A 19468-nucleotide genomic window follows, 5' to 3' on the forward strand; every position below is an offset into this window, starting at 1 on the left:
TCTATGCTAAAGATGCACTATGCTGTGAGTTGGAAGAACTTGTAATTAACACAGGGAGTTTAAACTATGGTTTAGTCTTACAAAGCCTTCCTTTCTTCTTGAGTTATCCACTAACTTATGCTTTTTTTTTTTTACTTCCCACCTATAAATTATGGTGATGCTTCACCTTCTCATGAGGTAATGAGACTAAATTAAAAATTGTAGAGAATCACAGAAATTCTTTAAGGATTACCTTGGAAATGAATGTTATTTATTCAACTATAAAATTTGGTGTATGGCAAGGGGCTGGACTTGTGCTTTCTCTAACTTAAACGTAATTTCTTGGCATGTGGTTGTTCAAAAATGGAACTACAAGATGTTGTTAATACTTATTTATAACAATTTCATTTGAATAATTTAAAAAATTGCCAATAAGATAAACTCCAATATATTAAAAAAAGATAGAGAAGAATGTTAGAATTCTCTAGTCTGATTTTCTTTTCAATAGAATCGTAGTAGTTAACCTACTGATTCTGATAATGAATGTTTGAAGTGAGAACGTAGACTCGTATCTCAGTGCTGATAGTTACTTTTCTCCGTACAACATAACACAGTGCTTACCCCAGTGAGCTCGTAACCTAAAAAAGACTTCACAAGTCACACTGGACATCTTAATGGAAAAGTTTTATACATAATTTTTACAGTGTAACCTAATGATAGCCTTGTCTTCCTGTCTGTTGTCTTACGTTTGTATCCTACTGGGAATTGCCCAAGCTGAGATTGAAGTGGGGAACCCTGCACTCCAGTATTAGGAGGGGATGTATAGGAGGCAAACGATTGAAGAAAGAGAAAAGGAGATTGTTAAGGCTTGTATTCTCCCACTGGTAGGCATTAGTTGTTCTGAGTAGTGAATGTGATGGTAGTTTTCAGGAAGCGTAACTTATCCAGGACTGCTTAGAAGTTAACAATTTTGGAAACAATTTTGCATTGTACATCTTTACGTATCAAGTGTAGCTGAAAGGGCTTTTTAACAGTAACCATGCAGAAAATATATATGCCTTATCTCCCTGTACAAGTCTTTAATGATTAAACTGATAATTGGTTTCACCACTTGCTGGCAGGTAATGCATGATTATACAGCATTTGTAGTTTTGCTGAAAATGTTGCAGACCAAATATTCTGATTTTCTTTAGCTTATTTCTTCTCTTTGTTTTCAGAAATGGGTTGAATTTTTTCTTTAAGCTACTTGCTTGGGTTTACACGGGTTCTGCAAGTATGTTTTCAGAAGCCATACATTCTTTAGCAGACACATGTAACCAGGTGAGTATTTTTTTCCATTCTGCTGAAGTTAGTACGTGTCATAATTTTTCAGGAATAAAGACAGATACTTACAGTAGTTGTATTACACTTGAAAGCAATAATTCAGTCTACTAGTGTTCCTTAGGATTTAAATAGTATACGCCAGAGAAGTGAAACCAGTATTTTATTTAGGACAACTCAGCGCATGGCAAAATACTTTGTTTTTCTTTACAAAGTTTGCTCATAGATAATGTTGGCATTGTAGAGAAGCCTAGAAATTCCAAGTTTATTAGCCACAACTCTTACTAAAAATAACTCTCTGTGAGAGTCTGTGACTGCTGCGGTGTGTATTTACAGTGCTCTTCCTGTGCATTACCTGTGATCATTTGTACTGTTCTGTATGGTTTACATGCTTCCTAGAATTAATAGTAATATATTCTAGGAGGACAAAGCTAGTATTTAATCTAGTAATAATTTAAATAATTTTGAGGCAAAGCAGTCTTTAAGGTGTTTTTTAAATAAACAATTTAATCTGGGAGAGGGTATTCCTGTATTTTACTTTATTATTAAATAATTTCTTGTTTCAGTCATTTAGATTAGAAAGCCTGCCCAGTGTGAGACAAGCTCTTTGTGCATGCAGTACGGGAAAGATGTACTCTTTTTCATGTGTGTGTAGTATAAATGTATACTTTTTAGCTTCCCAGAGAAAAAAACGAATCTCACTACAAAGTAATGTTATTGTTATATACAGTTTTTATCAAACTGTAGACAGTTGAAGGCATATTTTGTCAGAAATTCACATTACTGTAGAAATATTGCTTAAGCCCAGAGCTCTTCCTGTTGTTCCCCAATATGAGCGCAAAGATGCTGTTACTCTTGCAAATATACTCACCAGAACTAGTGGTTTCAACTAGTGGTTTCCACAGGTTTATTTAGCTGCTCTTTTTTTTTTTATATTGATGCCAGTAATTTGATGGAGGGTTTATAAACTAACAGTAGAAAAACTGACCCAGTCTAGAAGCTTTAAATGCAGAAGGAATCTAGAAAGTTACCTGTAATTATAAGTAAAATCTGTTTGAATGGAGTTTGGACTAGTATTTCTTCTAATATAATAGTATTTGTAGTGCATCTACATTATTTCAAACTGCCTGCCCCAATTACTTCTGTTCTTCTTCTCTAAACTATTGTTTTTTCATATAAGGGATTGTTCCGTTCTTCGGTTGCAATTTTTTTTCCCTATAACTATCAAGATGAAAATACACCAAAAGAGGTTGAAGAGGTTATAATATTAGTCATATATGCAAACATTAGGAAGTAAGTCCCAGGGCAGGTTTAATTTTGTCACAATGTATATGCATAATGTAACCAGCCTTATCTTTAGGAAGTGGTGTCAGAACAAAATCTCAGTAATTTTAGTTACATGCTCATTCCTCTCTGCCTTGTTCCCTGACCTTTCTGGACAATAATGATGTCTCAGTCATCTTAAAGTATTATTGAGTGCCTGTCCAGATAATAAAAAAATGAAAATTGGGTGCTTTTTAATTTGTATTAATGTAAGAATTAGACAAGTCAGAATGTAGATTCTGAAGGTATTTTTTTAGAAATGAGTTGAAAGGAGTTGTAGTAGGCAGAACTCAGCTACTTCATGGATCATAAGTAGGACTTGAAACTAAGACATCAATCTTATTTCAATCTCTGGGAAAGTTATGGAACAAATCCTCCTGGGGGCTATCACAAGTCAAATGAAGCATGTGATTGGGTAAAGGCAGCATGAATTCACCAAGGACAAACTGTGCTTGACAAACCTGATCGCCTTCTGTGACAGTAATCTGCTCAGCTGATGTGGGACGAGTGGTGGACATTGTCTACCTGAAATTCTCCAAGGCTTTCAATATGGTTCCCCACAGCCTCCTCCTGGAGAAACTGATGCATCTAGACAAATGGTCTGTGCAGTGAGTGGGGAACTGGCTGACAGGCCACACCCAGAGGGTGGTGGTACATAGCTCCTTTGCAAACCAGCAACCTGCCACAAGTGGGGTCCCCCAGGGATCGGTATTGGGCCCAATGCTGTTTAATATCTTCATAAGTGATCTGGATGATGGGATCACGTGTACCCTGATGAAGTTTGCTGTCGATACCAAAGCGAGTGGGGAAGTGGACACTTTGGAAGGCAGAGCCACTCTGCAGGAAGACCTGGATGTGCTGGAAGAGTGGGCTAACAAGGACCTTGCGGAATTCAACAGGACAAGTGTAAGATCTTGCGCCTGGGAAATCCAGGAGTGCAGCATATCCTGGCATCTACCTGGCTGGGGAGCAGCTCTGTGGAAAGGGACCTGGGTGTCCTGGAGGACAAGCAGCTCAATATGAGTGAAGTGAGCAGTGTGCTGCAGTGGCACAGAAAGCCAACAGGATGCTGGGTTGTATCAACAAGGGCATCACCAGCAGAGATCAAGAAGTCATTATCCCACTCTGCTCAGTGCTTGTCAGGCCACACCTGGAATACTGTGTTCAGTTTTGGTCCCTGCCATACAAAAAAGGTGTGGACAGGCTGGAGAGGGTCCAGAGGAGGGCCACAGAGATGATCAGAGGACTGTGAAGCCTGCCAGATGAGGAAAGGCTGAGAGAATTGGGTTTGTTCAGCCTTGAGAAGAGAAGGCTTAGGGGTCACCTTATCACCGTGTTCCAGTGTTTAAAGTGCGGCTACAAAGAAGATGGAGACTCCCTTTTTACAAGGAATCATGTGGAAAAGATGAGGGATAATGGGTACAAGTTACTCCTGGGGAGATTCCGATTGGACATGAGAGGAAAACTTTTCACGATGAGAACAATCAGCCACTGGAATAATCTCCCCAGGGAAGTGGTGGATTCCCCAACATTGGACACTTTTAAAATCCAGCTGGACAGGGTGCTGGGCCATCTTGTCTGGACAGTGCTTTTGCCAAGAAAGGTTGGGCCAGATGATCCTTGAGGTCCCTTCCAACCTCGTATTCTAAGATTCTGTGATGTACAAAATATACCTCTTATTTTGGTTAAATGTTAACTTGAAATGCTGTTCCTGTCAGTTAGTAGAATGACAGACTTTGCTACTTAGTTATCTCTTGGTAGAATAATGAGAATTTGAGCATCTCATTTTCTTTTGATGTTCCTAGACTGCCTTAACAGCCTCGCAGACAAGTAGCCACATACCTGCCACATTTACTTTGATAGGTGGTGTAATGGACTCAGAGCTGGGCAGATAATATTACTGTGCAGGGACAAAATTAATGTTGCTTTTTCCACTATTTTCTCCAGTGTGCTTGAGGCATGCATTACGATACCTTGAAATTTCCCCTTCTCCCAGTGTAGAAAGAATCTTTCTTGTTATAGTTGTTGATACAGCAAGGCTTTGGAAACAGAAAAAGTGCTTAAAGATGAGTGGCTGAAACTCTCCTGCAGCTCAAGGAGTCAAGAGGAGTCCTTGGATAGCTTGTGACTCATATAAAATGCAACAGTCTTGTGTGCCTCCAAATTTGAGAAATGTATGGAACCTTAGAGTAGACTTAATATCTTAAAAAGCATTTTAATGTAATTTTGGCTACCTTTTTGCTTCATTTGTACCTAGTATGCTTCTCTGTCCAGAAAGACTTGAGGGCTCACGTTTTCTTTCCTACTTTTCTGTAAATGGTTTTACACCACCTTTCAGCTGTTCCAGCTGAAGACAGGGGTGTTACTAACTCAACTGATCAAAGAAATTTATGGGGAGGCAGCCTTAAAGTGTGTGATTTTCATTTGGCCAAGTGTGTTAATTTATAGGTGAAACAAGTTTGATAGTGGTATTATCTACCACTTGTATGTGGAAGAGCTCTTTGTTTTTTGAAATGTGAAAGTTAAATGTTCCACTGGAAATGTGGTGGGGTTTTGCTCAAGTTTTGAGTATTTGGTTTTGGGAAAGACACAAGAGGAACCTTGCTGCCTCAAAGCAGCTTGCTGCTGTGAAGACTGAAGTGTCTAAATTTTAATACTTGTTATTATGTTTCAATAATTCATAGTCCTAAACCAATGCTTTGCAAAATTGAGGTCTAGATTTATAACTCACTGCATCAATAGTTTTAATACATGCCTAATTAAATATATCCCAAATAGGCGTTTAGATAGCAAGAGGTTTTTATTTCTTCCTTAAAAATAATTTTTTTCTTTAGTCTGGAGAATACGAAGTTCATTACTGAAACAACTTGCAGTGTAAAATTATTGGTTTAAACGTAGTATGCCATCACCATAGTCTCTATAATTTCTCTTCAAGAGGGATTCATTTAAATAGCTTTGTTCCCCTGAACAACTTCATTCCTTCACATTGAGCAACAACGCCTGTGATTGCATGTAATGTTCACTTTCAGTTGCAATTCTAAAATTATAATGAACAGTAATTATATATATATACACACACTATATAATTACCTATACATTATATATATAGGTATAATTAACAGTTTTTTTGGGAGTGTTAGATTCTGATGACAGATTTTGAAGATTATATTCCCGCTCTAATAAAATACCAGTAACAAAGCATATGTGCAGATCAGCAAATTGCATCTGCCTTTATCTTTCAAGTTCAGTTGATATAGAATGTTTATAATTTTTTTTAACAAAGGGTTTTTTTTTTTCCTTTTGTCATAAATAGGCATTGCTAGCTTTGGGCATCAGTCAGTCTGCGAGGACGCCTGACCCTAGTCATCCGTAAGCTTTTTGAGTAAATAATGATTTTGGTAATTATATATAGACGTAAGATCAGTTCTTGTTTGTGCGTCACCTTGCTCTTTTTAATCTGCTGTTTTGTATAATTTCTGAAATGCATTGTTTCTGATTTTACAATAGATAAAATAAGAAAAGAGATTTTTTCCAAACTGCAGGAGTTGTAGCTTCAGTAGCTTGATGCATGGTATATTTAATGATTTTTTTTTTTTTTTGTGGTATGCTTTTTGATGTGTATTATGTTAATTGACATTATTTCTTTAAGTTATTCTGGGCTCTTCTACCTCTTCCAATGGATAGATTTACTTTGTTTTTAAACACCGTTCATGTGAATAACAAGATTTTTTTTTTTAATAAAAAATGCTGTCCTGTTCCTATTTTCAACAAAGTGCTTTTGTGCAAGGCAGCTATTTGTATCATAAGGATATGTGTTTGTTTTTATCTGAGTAACAGGGATATTATTGATAAATTCTTACAACTTCATGAAAAGTTAGAAGCTATGCTCTCTGTGATATTTTTTTGGTGTTGACCTGCTTTATGCTTCACATGTCTGGGCAAATCATTCATACTGTAAGCACTGGTTCAAAATACATCTAATTTACAGAATTAGTTAAGATTTTCTTTATTAAGAGCATGAGGTAATTTGAAAAATATTTTAATCTTAAATACAACGAATATTTAGATAAATTTCCTTCCCCTCTCTAACGTTTTTCCCTTCTTCCTTGATTTAGTCTCTTATACTATTGGTTTTTAAATGTTGCTAAAGAAATGTACTGTTTGTAATAGCAGTTAATACCAAAAAAAGGAATCAAGGTACACATTTAATACTGCTTTAGCTCTTCCCACTGCTCTTAAAAACTGCAAGTATTGAATGTCTGCAATTAGCTGAACTACTTAAAGATGTCACACATTTGTGATTCTCCCCCTGTACTCTGCTCTTGTGAGACCCCACTTGGAACACTGTGTTCAGCTCTGGGGCCCCCAACATAACAACATGGACCCGCTCGAGTGGGTCCAGAGGAGGCCACAAAGATGATCAGGGGGCTGGAGCACCTCCCTTGTGAGGACAGGCTGAGAGAGTTGGGGTTGTTAGCCTGGAGAAGAGAAGGCTCTGGGGAGACCTTATGGCAGCCTTCCAGTACTTAAAGGGGGCTACAGGAAAGATGGGGAGGGACTCTTTATCAGGGAGTGAAGTGATCGGATGAGGGGTAATGGTTTTAAAGGGAAAGAGGGTAGATTTAGATGAGATGTATGGAAGAAATTCTTTACAGCTGGCGTGGTGAGACACTGGAACAGGTTGCCCCGAGAAGTTGTGGCTGCCCCCTCCCTGGAAGTGTTCAAGGCCAGGTTGGACGGGACTTTGAGCAACCTGGTCTAGTGGAAGGTGTCCCTGCCCATGGCAGGGGAGTTGGAACTAGAAGATCTTTAAAGTCCCTTCCAACCCAAACCATTCTGTGGTTCTGGGAAGTTTTATTCCCTTTAAATTAGCCTTATAGGCAGCCAGTCTACGTGTTTTATAAGGCTGGAGTTTTCATTTAGAAGTAGCTGACAGGAATGTTGTTGGCTTTTTTTTTTTACAGTAGTAAAATCCTCAGTCTCTGCTCAGAAGCTAATACAGCTGTGTAAATAGCTTGTTTAAAAACAAGTTAGAAAAATATCTATGCTTGATGTCCTTGCATGTAGTAGATAGCCTTTTCCAGGTGTTTGTTTTTTCCCCTGTGGATTAGCTTGGATTTAGCAGCTTTGTCTTAAATAAATGCTCAGTCATATGATGATAATTTAAGACATGTAAAAATTAGTGGAAAAAACCTTGTAGATATCTTTGCAGATATATAGAATCTTATTTTCCTAAATCACTTTATTTGTTTTCATCTAGGTATGGTTTCACAAACATGCGCTATATTGCCTCCCTGATTAGTGGGGTGGGCATTTTCATGATGGGTGCAGGACTTTCTTGGTATCATGGGATCATAGGTTTACTCCACCCTCATCCTATAGAATCTCTTCTCTGGGTAAGTAATCTTGTTTGATATGGATCTAACACTGGTGACATCGTAGAAACTAATGGCACAGTGTGAAATGCACTTTCTGAGTCAGTATGAATCCCAACACAATTAACTCTAACCATCCTTAATGAGAATGTGTATTAAGAAAAAAATGTTAAACTATAGCTGATCTTACAGCAAAATGAGCTGTTCTTTAAACCCTACATCTTCCCTTCACACCTCCCAAGAGGTCCTCCTTTCCTATTTTGAAATATATTTCATAATTCGAGTCTTGTTGGTTGCCTTCTTTTTAGGGACAGCTACAGAACCTCATTAGCACAGTGGCTAATGAGGTTCTGAAATGCTGTGCTTAGATAGTCTGTGGTGAAGAGATCTGTACAAATATACATATAATAATTGAGACTTTTTTTTTTTATACAGGCATACTGCATTTTAGCAGGGTCATTGGTATCTGAAGGAGGTATGCAGTTTCCAGAAACATTTCTATTTTAAGTATTTGTAATCTTGAAGAGAACAGTGTGAGTAATTACTGTGTAAGCAAGGACCAATTATTACTGTAAAGTTTTGAGTTCTGTTGCAAATACTTGTGTTGTAAACAAAAAAGTAGGAAAAACTTTTATCTGTCTTTATAATAAGTTGAAGAACACATAATTTGAAAAATATATGTAGAATGCCCTTTTGGTATTAAACTATCAGTGAATGTTCCAATTTGTATGGGAGACACATATAGAAAAGAAGGTAACTTTATGCTTTGTCATTATTCAAAGTATCAATCAGAGCTTTCTTGGTGATCTGTTGCTGTGATATAAAGTTCCCGCTTTTCAAAATGGAAACGAGTCTTTTTGCCTCTAACCATTTTCAGCAACTACTTTGGTGTTGTTTCAGCTACCCTTCTTGTTGCTATAAATGAAATTCGCAGGAGCGCTCGAGCCAAGGGTCTCTCATTTTATCAATATGGTATGTGTCATTATAGCAATAAGGTATGTAGTTACTTAAAACAGAATCTATTTACCAGTATTTGCATAATGATAGCAACAATTTTGTCTGTTTTCCCTTTCCCCTTGCTTTAATGATCTGTTTTCCATTCTAGTAACAAATACATTTTACAGATTAGGTGAAAACCTGTTGATTTAAGTAACACTACTTAGATATTTTTGCTAAACTACCTGCATTTTTCAGAATGAATGCCACTTTACATTTTGCAAACATTTTGGAGAAGCTTCCATAATTGGCACAAGGCTTGTTCTGTGTATTTATGAATGCTTTCAGAGTGTGTGCATATGCAAAAATCCAGTTTACACCTATATATTTATGGAAATTTTTCTTTTAAATTAGTTGCTGGTGTTAGTGTGGTTTAAGTACTGTGCAGAATGTAGTAAAGCTAAGCTTTCCAAAGCAAAGTAATTTTTTTGTTGTATACGCAGTTGTGCAGAGTCGTGATCCTAGTACAAATGTGGTTTTACTGGAGGATGCTGCAGCAGTTCTGAGCGTGGCTGTAGCTGCTACCTGCATGGGTCTCACTTCCTTAACAGGTAAAATTCTGCCTCAACCTGAGCCAAGCAGGATGTGAATTTCCTCCTGTGCATGATATGAACACAGAACATTTGGTTTATATTGGTTGACTTAAATACATCTCTACTGTTTTTCTGATACTTTTGTACTATATAAGCTTCTGGAGATTTATGCGGTTGTCTGATCTGATTTCTAGTAGTTTGAGTTGAAAAAACTCAAAATTAAAGAAAAGTGGGGTTTTTATGTGTCTATTATTGGTGAGGTTAGGCTTGAAAGGGTACATGCAGATGGGTCTAACTTCCTTTTGAGCTATTTTGTCATGCAAACTAAGGTATTTTTTACTAAAGGTATATTTATTGCACTCAGTTGTATGAATCACTTTCTGTCATGATGGGATTACATAATTTGAGTTTCCTTATTCAGTGGTCTGCAGCTCCATTGTATGTGGGGAAGATTTAAGGAAGCAGTTCTTTTCTTCCTTTTGATATGTAGTGGTATTAGTGTTACCTTCAGATTACAATAGCTGCCACTGAACAGTGTGGCAAACCTAACTCACGCAGGTAGGATGATGTATATGGCAACAGATTCAAAGTCTTTGCTGCACAGTTACGTTTTCTAAAGACGAAAGATTATTTATTTGTCCATTTTTAAGTATTGGCTTTTGGCTTTTAAATTGTTAAAAAAAAAGACAAGTTTGTTTCTTTGTGGCTTCTAATGAGTTAATTGTAAGGTTCATTTTTTTTATATGGATGTCCATCTCTAGTTTCCTTCATAAACTTAAAAATACATCACTGTTTCTACAAATCTGAATATGAATGAGTATGTGTTTAAAACTTACATAAATACTGTATTCCAAAAATGGTTAATACTTGCAAGTTTTTGAGTTACTGATAAAAGAACACAGACTTTTGTGTTACTGCCTGTGTTTAGGCGTATATAATTTTATATTAATAAAGGTAAATTTATACACAGAAAACCAAATAGCTGATGAGTTTTACTCATTTATTAGTCTTGCAGGAGACATGAGTGGCTGAGGGACAGGAGGGTCTTGAGACTTTATCTTAACATAACTTGTTTTCTTCCAGCTTCATCTTGTTCCTCAGTAGGAAAGAATTGCCAGTGCATTTAAAAAAAACCACAAACAAAAGCCAAAAGAAAGAAAAAATCCCACCAAAAAGCAAAACCCAAAAAACCCAAAAAAATCCCCCAAACTAAGTACTCCTTTCAGTGTGAAATCTGAATTATCTGCTATGTTTTGGAAATGCTCTGTGAAACTAATTTGACATGTCTTCTTTAGGAAACCCGATTTATGACAGCGTGGGGTCTCTAGGTGTTGGAACTTTGTTAGGAACTGTGTCAGCATTTCTAATCTACACTAACACTGAAGCCCTGCTGGGACGATCCATTCAACCTGAACAACTGCAGCGGCTCACTGAGTTACTGGAAAGTGATCCTGTAGTAAGGTAAGAATCTTTACAGCTCAATCTCTACTAAGAAAAAGCAAGAAAATAACATTTGGAAAAAATAGTTCAAGCACATTAAATGAGAGAAATCTGGTGAGATAATTTTTAGGCTGGATTCTTCTGTATTGAGATTTTAGAATCTTAATTACTAACTTCTATTTCTGTCCTAAAAATTTCAGTAAGTGAATACTCATACCACTCAGGTGTTCCACAGCTGAAATAAAATTGCAGATGTGTTCTAACAGTTACATTAATTACTGGAGTTGACAATGACATAATGAGAAAGCCATCACAAACTTAAAACTATTTTCAAATGCATGAAATGCACGCACTTAAATGATACTGTAATGTTGTTTTTATAGTTTATTAGCACTTAATATTTAAATGCTGTTACTGTTAATATTCAGTGTCTGTAATTCTGTAGCAGTTGGCAGTGAAGTGCTGCAGTAGTATTTTGATGTAATAGATTCTGCATGTTAGACGCTTACAGAATGAACTCAATGCTAATTTCTCTTTGGAAATCTGCAATTTGTAGTGAAATAAACTTAAAGCTTATTGTAGTTCTGAAATCTTGTTTAAATGCTTTTAAGGAGCTATTTTAGCTTTAACCCTATTAACCTTGATTTAGAAGCAAACCCCTTTTTGTTCTTAATCTTTATTCAGGAATATATTTCTGTGTAAATCGGCTGGAATATTTTGGTACTTTTTTTATTCGTAGTCATTACTGAGCTCTGGAGGAAAAAAACCCAAGCCCATTAGTTAACACCCAGAATACTTGAAAGAAAGTAAGTGCTGAATCATCTCAGTTGCAAGCAACAGGTCTGAATGACATGCCCTTCATTCCAGAAGCTAAACAAGATTCCTATATTTTGGAATAGAATTGTGTTAGAATTTTCACGTCAGTAACTAAATGCTGCTAAAAGTATTTGTGGTGGCCCTGGATTAGTCTGAATGGTGGAGCATGTGTCAGCAGTGCTGTGTTAGAGTAGATGAGTTCACATGGTTATTTGTACATGACTTCTGTAGTTCTTTCTTCCAAAGTGCACATGTGGCTTTTGCTTGTCTCGGGCTGGAATCATAAAATTTCTCCTATCTCAAGCACCATTTTATGTTACATTCCATTTCGTAGATGGCTATAATTTTTCAACAGAGCAGACTTAGTTAATCTCCTCCTTGCTGTAGACGTTTCTTTAAAACAAGAAGTAACTTAATGTTAAAAAAGCACGAAGAGTAAAAAAAAGTGAAGCCTTGGTAAGAAACTGCATGTTTCTTTTAAGGTTAGAAGCTGAAATACATTTAGGTACTTCTCATAACAGCGTTTGCAGGATCTTCTGTATGTACTTAGTCTTGAGTGATGTCTTTCTTACCTGCTTTGATTTCTTCTAGTGCACACTTTGACCAAGTTCTTGTAATGAGCCTAATATATTGAGCTTGGTTAACTTACATCTTCTAATAAGACGCCTAGTCTTGATCTCAAAATTCTCCAAGATGTAAACGTATATTACCCTTGCTTGTAACTAGGTGTAATTCGGGGAAAAAGCTACTCTAATTTTTTTTTTCTTATTCCAACCTTTGGTTAGTTAGGTTTCTTGGTTTGTTTGTTTTCAACTTTTTCCTGTGAAATGAGGAAGTCTTTTAGCATCAGGTATTTCTTCAAAAGGCTACTGGTATATTTTCATCAATGTAGCTTTGGGCTTATAAGAATTTCAGCATTTTCTTTAACATTCGAACTCCCATTTTTTTAAATGGAGTTGTGTAGTCATATGTCCTACTCTTAATTTTTTCCTACTGACACCAAATGTAAAGGAAAAAGCTCCTGAGTGAGTACTGGTCTGCTTCTAAAGCTGTGACTAATATTTGCTCTTTTTATTTCAACCTTTCAGGCTTTTCAGCTATCAAACTGTATCTAAGTTCTTAATGCAATCCTTTTCGCAGTTGCTGCTTCTCAGAACAGTCCTCCCTTGTTCTTTCAGGGAGGGTTTGCAATCTTTATTTTCAGATGCGTTCTGCCATATATGAAGGGGATATATTAAGGAATCATTTAGTATTCATCAGAAGGTATTTTAGATCCAAATTGACCAAAGGATCTAGAGGCTCTGACTTCTGCTCCCTCCTGCCCCATCAGCACCACCACCACTTAACTTACCATTCCAAGAGTAGCTTGCCTGAACATCATGTTCTGCTGCTAATTATGAAGTATTTGATTTATCAGACAGTACTGATTGCTGTACTACTAAAATAAATAATCTGTGGTGTTGATCTTTTTTTTTTTTTTCAGCTAAATCTTGATTATTATTTTTTTTTAATCAGGATTGTTTGACAAGACCTACATTCCTTACAACCATAAAGACTGGAATTCATGCTGTTAATTTTTTTTCCCCACCTTTTTCACTATTTTTCCTTGAGTTGTCAGGTGAAGTTGTCTTTAGTTAAATGGATTGCCTCATTTGCTGTTCTTAAGTTTCAGCACAGTGTTGTTAATCTACTCTTTTTTTTTCATTCTTATCAGTATTGCAGGATGAAAAATTAATTGGCCTTCACAGTTATTCTTAGTTCTTTTTACTCGTGAATGAAAGTTATGGAGCCTGCTGAATTAGAAGCATGTTTTTCCTTTTAAATATCCAGTATGCTTCTCTGCTACTAATAGGGAAATGCTTTGTTGTACTAATATATTGTTTTGCTTTTTTAGATCAAGAAAACAATGATTATTGCATGTTTCTGTGTATTCTGTATCATCAGTAACAATTTTACCATTTCCATCTAGTAGCAGGCTTGTTTCCAGGTTATCCTTTGGTTTTGCCATATTTAGAAAATGTTGGTTTGCATCACACACAATGGCTTTTCTTTATGCTTCTATCAGTTTTCTAGACTTCATAATTTCTTTTTTAGGCTCATTGCTATTTATTTCCCCTTTCTTTTAATTTTGCTTGTTAATTTCTAGTGTTAGCCTTTATTTCATTTGTGATCCAGAATGGGCTTTCAGTCAGAGTTGTTCTCAGCTGGAAAATGATTTAATTTTATTTTTTGCTATACAAACATTCCATTCTTAATTCTCATTCACACCTTTGGTGCCTAAATCTTTCTTGTGTTCATCTTAACTGAAGTGTAGGAGATTAGGCTTTCAGAATTGTGAAAGAAAACATATGATGTGGTACAGACTGTCCTGATTTTGTTCTTATGGAATATAATCATGGATCCCTAGGCATAAACTATTCTTAGTGACAGTTTAATCTTTAATTTTTACTTAATTGTAACAGCTATTCAGTAATAATGCTACCTTTGTGCTGAAAATCTGGCATTCTGGTTTGGAGGAAGGAAAAAGTATTACAATTTATGGCTCAAAACCAGTAACTTGATGTCCTCTGACAAATTTTTCTTTAATGTGAAACTTGCTTTTTTCCCTAGTTTGAATTGATAGTGTCTGCTAGCCATCCAGAAGCTTCCATAAGCAAACTTTGTAGCTTAAGTTTTAGCATACACATTTGTATTTTTGAATTATTAGTGATTTTTCTCCTCCTGACTCACTATCTTATCTTTTCTGGACAGATTATAAGCAGTAAGGTAGACTTTTTTCCTTCACATTTACAGAATATGCATCATTCCACTGAATTTTATCAGGTTACTGCTTAATAAGAATCTCAAATATCTCTTGTTATCTTCTTGCTTAGCTCTGATAGGCACTTGAAATATCTTCAGCATTTTTGAATCACACGGATTCAAATTCTCTTCCATAACCCTCATTGAACCACATCTGTTATCTTAAATACCCTCTTGTGTGAGGAAGTAGTTTGATGCCAGTTAGGTTATTCCAGTTAATACTGTTTTGATTTGGTAGCTTCCCACAGAATAGTTGTGTAAATTTGATTGGAGCTGGAAATTCTTTATTTCTACTAGTAAGCTGGTAATTCTTTTAATCTGTTCAAATGTTTACTAAGATGTATTTTTTGGTGTCTCTATGTTTAGTTCATGTTCTGTTTCTTTTTTAATGTGCTTACCCCTCCTCCACCCCAAGTATTACAAGAAATATTCCATAAACATTTCCTGTGACTGTTCATCTTAAATTTCTGCCTCGTGTCCTTTGTTGGCTGTTCGCTCTATCAGGCTACTTCCAAAATACATGTTATCTTCCTGCGCTGCCTGTGAAGTTAATTCTGATTTATAAATGTTCAGATGAGAAGAAACATTTCTAGTTGGGAAGAGTAAATTTGCTTAAGACAAAAGGCATGCTAAATTTAAAGATGCTGTGAAATTGCACAACTTAGTAAAATTAAGGTGAAAAAAAAGTTTAGTACTTTTCATCAAGCGAGCTTTATTGCTGAATCTAAATTTTGTGATATTTTGATAGAAAAATGTGGAAACTTACTCTGCAGTGGCAATTTTAAAGTCTACTTAGCTTTAATGATGAACTAAGTTTGTGTTAATCTGAATTAAAAAAAAAAAAGAGTATTTTATTTTATGATTTCATTTTATATTTATTCCACTGGTGAAATGCACCACAATATGTTTGGGTTCTGAGTTTGCTTCATACCTTATTTCTCTGAAAAATAGAGGGCTTTTTGTTCATTACCTATATTCACACGTCATGGAGTTTATCTAACAAACTGCAACAAAACTATGCTATAGAAAAACATAAGTTTTCAAAGGACCAAAATATAAACATAATGCATCATTTGTGTTCTAGTATCTATTAGGAACCTTCAAATAAATACACATTTTCAGCATTTACAAACAGCTGTACTGTGATTAGTTGTGATGAATAATTCAGTACGATCAAAAATTAGTTCCAAACACAATACTCATAACTTTTTCTTATAACAAATGTAACTTTGAATAGAAGATTCTCTAAAAGGTCATGTCTTTACAAATTGTAATTACCTAGGAAAGGACACTTCTGTAATTGCAATGTGTGCTTTGAGTAATTGACAGGAGGTTATTGTTTCTTACCTCAGCATTGGGGGTGCTTAAGAGATTGTTAACTAGCGTCATGTACATGTATATGCACAAAAACTTTTATGCAGTAGCAAATAAGTTGAATTTAAAAGTTTAACTCAGAATAGGGAAGTTCTCACTTTCTATTGTGGGATTGGGTGTGGGGTTTTTTTTGGTACTATTAGTGTAGTTTTAAATCTGCAATGCTTCTTGTAGTCTGTCTTTTAATGCAGCAAACCATTTATAGACATGTTGGTGTAGCAGATATCTGTGGAAGTGATATAACCGGTTAAATATAAATCAGTATTTAACGGAAGTGTGCTGTGGCAAAGCCAGGATATGTTAAGTCAAAGGCAGTGGCCTTTTAAAATTACAGGATCGTTTTACTGTGACGATATTGTTAACCTCCGAAGTCAAACTAGCTAGTTGTTTGTTTTATGTTGTTCTATATTTCTTTAAAAATTATGTGTTTCAGAGCAATTCATGATGTTAAAGCCACAGACATGGGAATGAGCAAAGTGAGATTCAAGGCAGAAGTAGACTTTGATGGACGGGTTGTTACTCGTTCTTACCTGGAAAAACAAGACATTGAACAGCTGCTACAAGTATGTTTTAAAAAAATATTTTGTAACATCCAGTATTTTATATTTACCTTCCAATTTCAAGTATGTCTAAAACCAAGATTTTCAAGTAGGTAAGATATATTCCACTTCATTTTGAAGGATTGCAGATGTTTTTACTTTGTGTTAGTGTGTTAAGTATCTGTACACAGAATTGTATCATGTGCTGCTGAAATAGAGCCGCGTTCCGCCGAGTAGGGCCTGAGTTAGGAGGAGGGCAGATTTTTTTTCATTTTTTTGTTAGAAAGTACAGATTTGTCCAAAATAGTTTTAATGAGAACATAATTCTTCCAATAAATTTTTACTGAATTACAAGATCTCTAGTTAAAACTGGAAGGCTCACGTGAGAATAAGCATCTGTTTCGGCACAGCCATTCGCCTTGGGTGCTGAAGAAGCAGTGTTACGGTTTACAGATCCTGTTCTTCAAACTAGGCTTGAATGTGGATTGCTTGCATCCCATGACTTAGCATTTTGACAGCATTTAACAATTAACCACCCTTAAGTAAGTGTCTGTCTCTGATTTTAGTGTCATTCAGAGTAGCTTTTCTTATTCCCTCTCTTCAATACAGAAATGCAAAACTGCTTTCAGCTGGGTTCTACATGGCAAAGCTATGAAGTATGAAGATAATTTATTTAAATTACAAGGAGAGTTTTGCGTGGGCAAAATGTTTTGCTTGCTTACCCATTTTCACCAGTGACTTGCTTCTATACATTTGCTTGTGTACCTACAAGATTTCTTTCTTCGCTACCCTTTCAGAATGAGAAGTAGATGTCAGATGTCTGCATTTTATGTTTTCTGTTAAACATGACTTAGAAGTTATCTGAGTTTACATTTAAGTTACTGCAGTTTTTTTAAACCATTAGTCAGTGTTCCAGTTTTTAAAAAGTACTGCCCTTTAATGTCAAAATAAGAATGTATGTATATTATATATAGTGCAATATGTGGTCTGTTCATGTATTGGATTTCAATTTAATACATTTTTGAGAGAAAGGGTGCTATTGGCTTTGTACAGCTGAGGCACTGCTTGGTTTTACATTGCCAAGTCTCAGTTGTTTTGTTGTTGCAGCTGTTTAGTGCACTGTGTTTCTTTTCAAGGCCTTGTTAGCTTTTTTTCTTTACCCCTATTCCGTTTGACAAATGCATACGACCTTTGCTGGTTCTTCCAACTAGTATTGTTGGAAGAGTTCTTCCTGATTTTTTACACAGGTCATTGTAGTTTTATATAGTAACCTCACATCAGCTACAAAACCATTGTTGAAGGATGGCTGCTTTCAGCAGGACTCAGCCACCCGAAGTCAAGGGCAGACATAGTGCTTGCTTTTTGATCTCTAGTTTTTCAAATAACTAGCTCATTCAACTAGCATTGCTATCAGCATTACTCTTTCAAAAGTTGTGAAATATTGTTTGAAATGCTGCCGTTGAGATTAATCTAATTTCTTGTTAGACTTGCTGTGATCATTGTCATAGGTTAGTGTGGCTGGGATATCTTTTAAGCTCACTCAATTACATTATTCCTCTTCAGTTTTAGAGTAATGGGGGGGGGGGGGAGAAATTGATACATTGTAGTTGTATACACAAGAAGAATTAGCTATTTAATAATTTGTCTGTTAGCAGTAACCTATTTGTCCTAAACATACTGCAGCTGTATTGCCTAAACTATGGCTGAGACACTACAAGGCAAATGGCTTCTGGGCAGCTTGGTGTGAGACCTCCAAGGAAAGCTCATGACAATGCTGTAATACCTGCTTTGATGCTTCTGATGTCTCTGGGTTTTTTTGAGGGAGGAACATAGCATCCTGTCTTCCTTAACCATATTCTTTCAGTCTCGTAGGCTATGAGTCTCCTAGTCTGACTTCCTATCAACTATCTTTGAGTTTTTTGATATTATGGAGGAGCCATATTTACAGCAGCATTCATAGTAATCCTTGTGAATTTTCAGATGAGCTGGAGTAAGCATTGTAATGGTATAGCAAGAATGCATGAAATTGAGGAATGAGTACACAGGGGCACCCTGCTCTGCCTTGCTGTGAGCAAGGGATACCCCAGAAACTTCTGAAAATTAATGAAATTCTTTAAACTTATTTGGAAAATAATCCATTAAAGATAGAAGAAGGTTTTATATCAAGTATAGGTGTAATGGTAAGCCATCTGTTTTCATTGAATAGATGCTACTTTTCTGTGTCTTTGAGACATAAGAACAGATGATGTTTTGAAAGGAAATGGCAAAAGCTGAAAAGTGATTGGGTTTTTCGGTGTTGTTTTTTCCCCCCACTTGAAATATGTCAGGACCCTCTGTAGTCTTATTTCTTTCTTTTCTTTCCCTCATCTGAACCTCTTAAATTTGATTTCTTCCTAGGAAATTCAACAAGTAAAAACCCTTGAAGAATTGGAAGCCTTCATGCTTAAGCATGGTGAGAATATCATTGACACACTGGGAGCTGAAGTAGACAGACTTGAGAAAGACCTAAAGGTAAAATTTAGCTACGTATTAGTGCTTATTCTGTGATATATATTTTAAACAATATCATTGCATCTGCATTTTGGGATTTTGTTTGTAAATATGGGAGAGGGGAAGTGGTTGATAATCCTAATGCAAATTTTCTTGCTATAATATCATTAACTAAGTTCTGACCAGCAGCAAACCCTTACTTTGCCATTAATCAGTTTGTTACGTATTTTGTTCAGTTTTATACCCGTGTAGAACAATATTTTCTTGAAATACGACCTGATTGTGTCTTTGTTACTGTATTCTCAGAATGTCAGGTTATTTACAGACTGTTGAATTCTGTTTTGGTTGTAAAGAAGCAAATTTCCTTTTTTTTTTTTTTAATCTGGTACTTAGCTTTGTATCAAATATATCAGTGTGTGATAAGGGCTTTACACAACATTTTTTGCTCTTGTTGAAGCAGTACAGTGTTTACTTTTGTAAA

At 35.9% G+C, this 19468-nt stretch overlaps 1 protein-coding gene across 2 annotated transcripts in view; it reads left to right on the forward strand.

The window, feature by feature from the left end:
- The window catches only part of SLC30A9 (solute carrier family 30 member 9), a 49044-nt gene that overhangs the window by 17483 nt on the left and 12093 nt on the right, over positions 1 to 19468 (forward strand). Inside the window, exons 9-17 of one of the 2 annotated variants that reach the window (XM_074866071.1) lie at positions 1197 to 1299; positions 5936 to 5991; positions 7883 to 8018; positions 8433 to 8472; positions 8898 to 8969; positions 9437 to 9544; positions 10822 to 10987; positions 16392 to 16521; positions 18895 to 19008. In XM_074866071.1, the coding sequence (XP_074722172.1) occupies positions 1197 to 1299; positions 5936 to 5991; positions 7883 to 8018; positions 8433 to 8472; positions 8898 to 8969; positions 9437 to 9544; positions 10822 to 10987; positions 16392 to 16521; positions 18895 to 19008 (925 nt within the window). The remainder of the gene's footprint in view (positions 1 to 1196; positions 1300 to 5935; positions 5992 to 7882; positions 8019 to 8432; positions 8473 to 8897; positions 8970 to 9436; positions 9545 to 10821; positions 10988 to 16391; positions 16522 to 18894; positions 19009 to 19468) is intronic. The other variant, XR_012628664.1, reaches the window with a different exon arrangement.

The sequence above is a fragment of the Strix uralensis genome, chromosome 4, assembly GCF_047716275.1.
Source record: "Strix uralensis isolate ZFMK-TIS-50842 chromosome 4, bStrUra1, whole genome shotgun sequence".
Lineage (NCBI taxonomy): Eukaryota > Metazoa > Chordata > Aves > Strigiformes > Strigidae > Strix > Strix uralensis.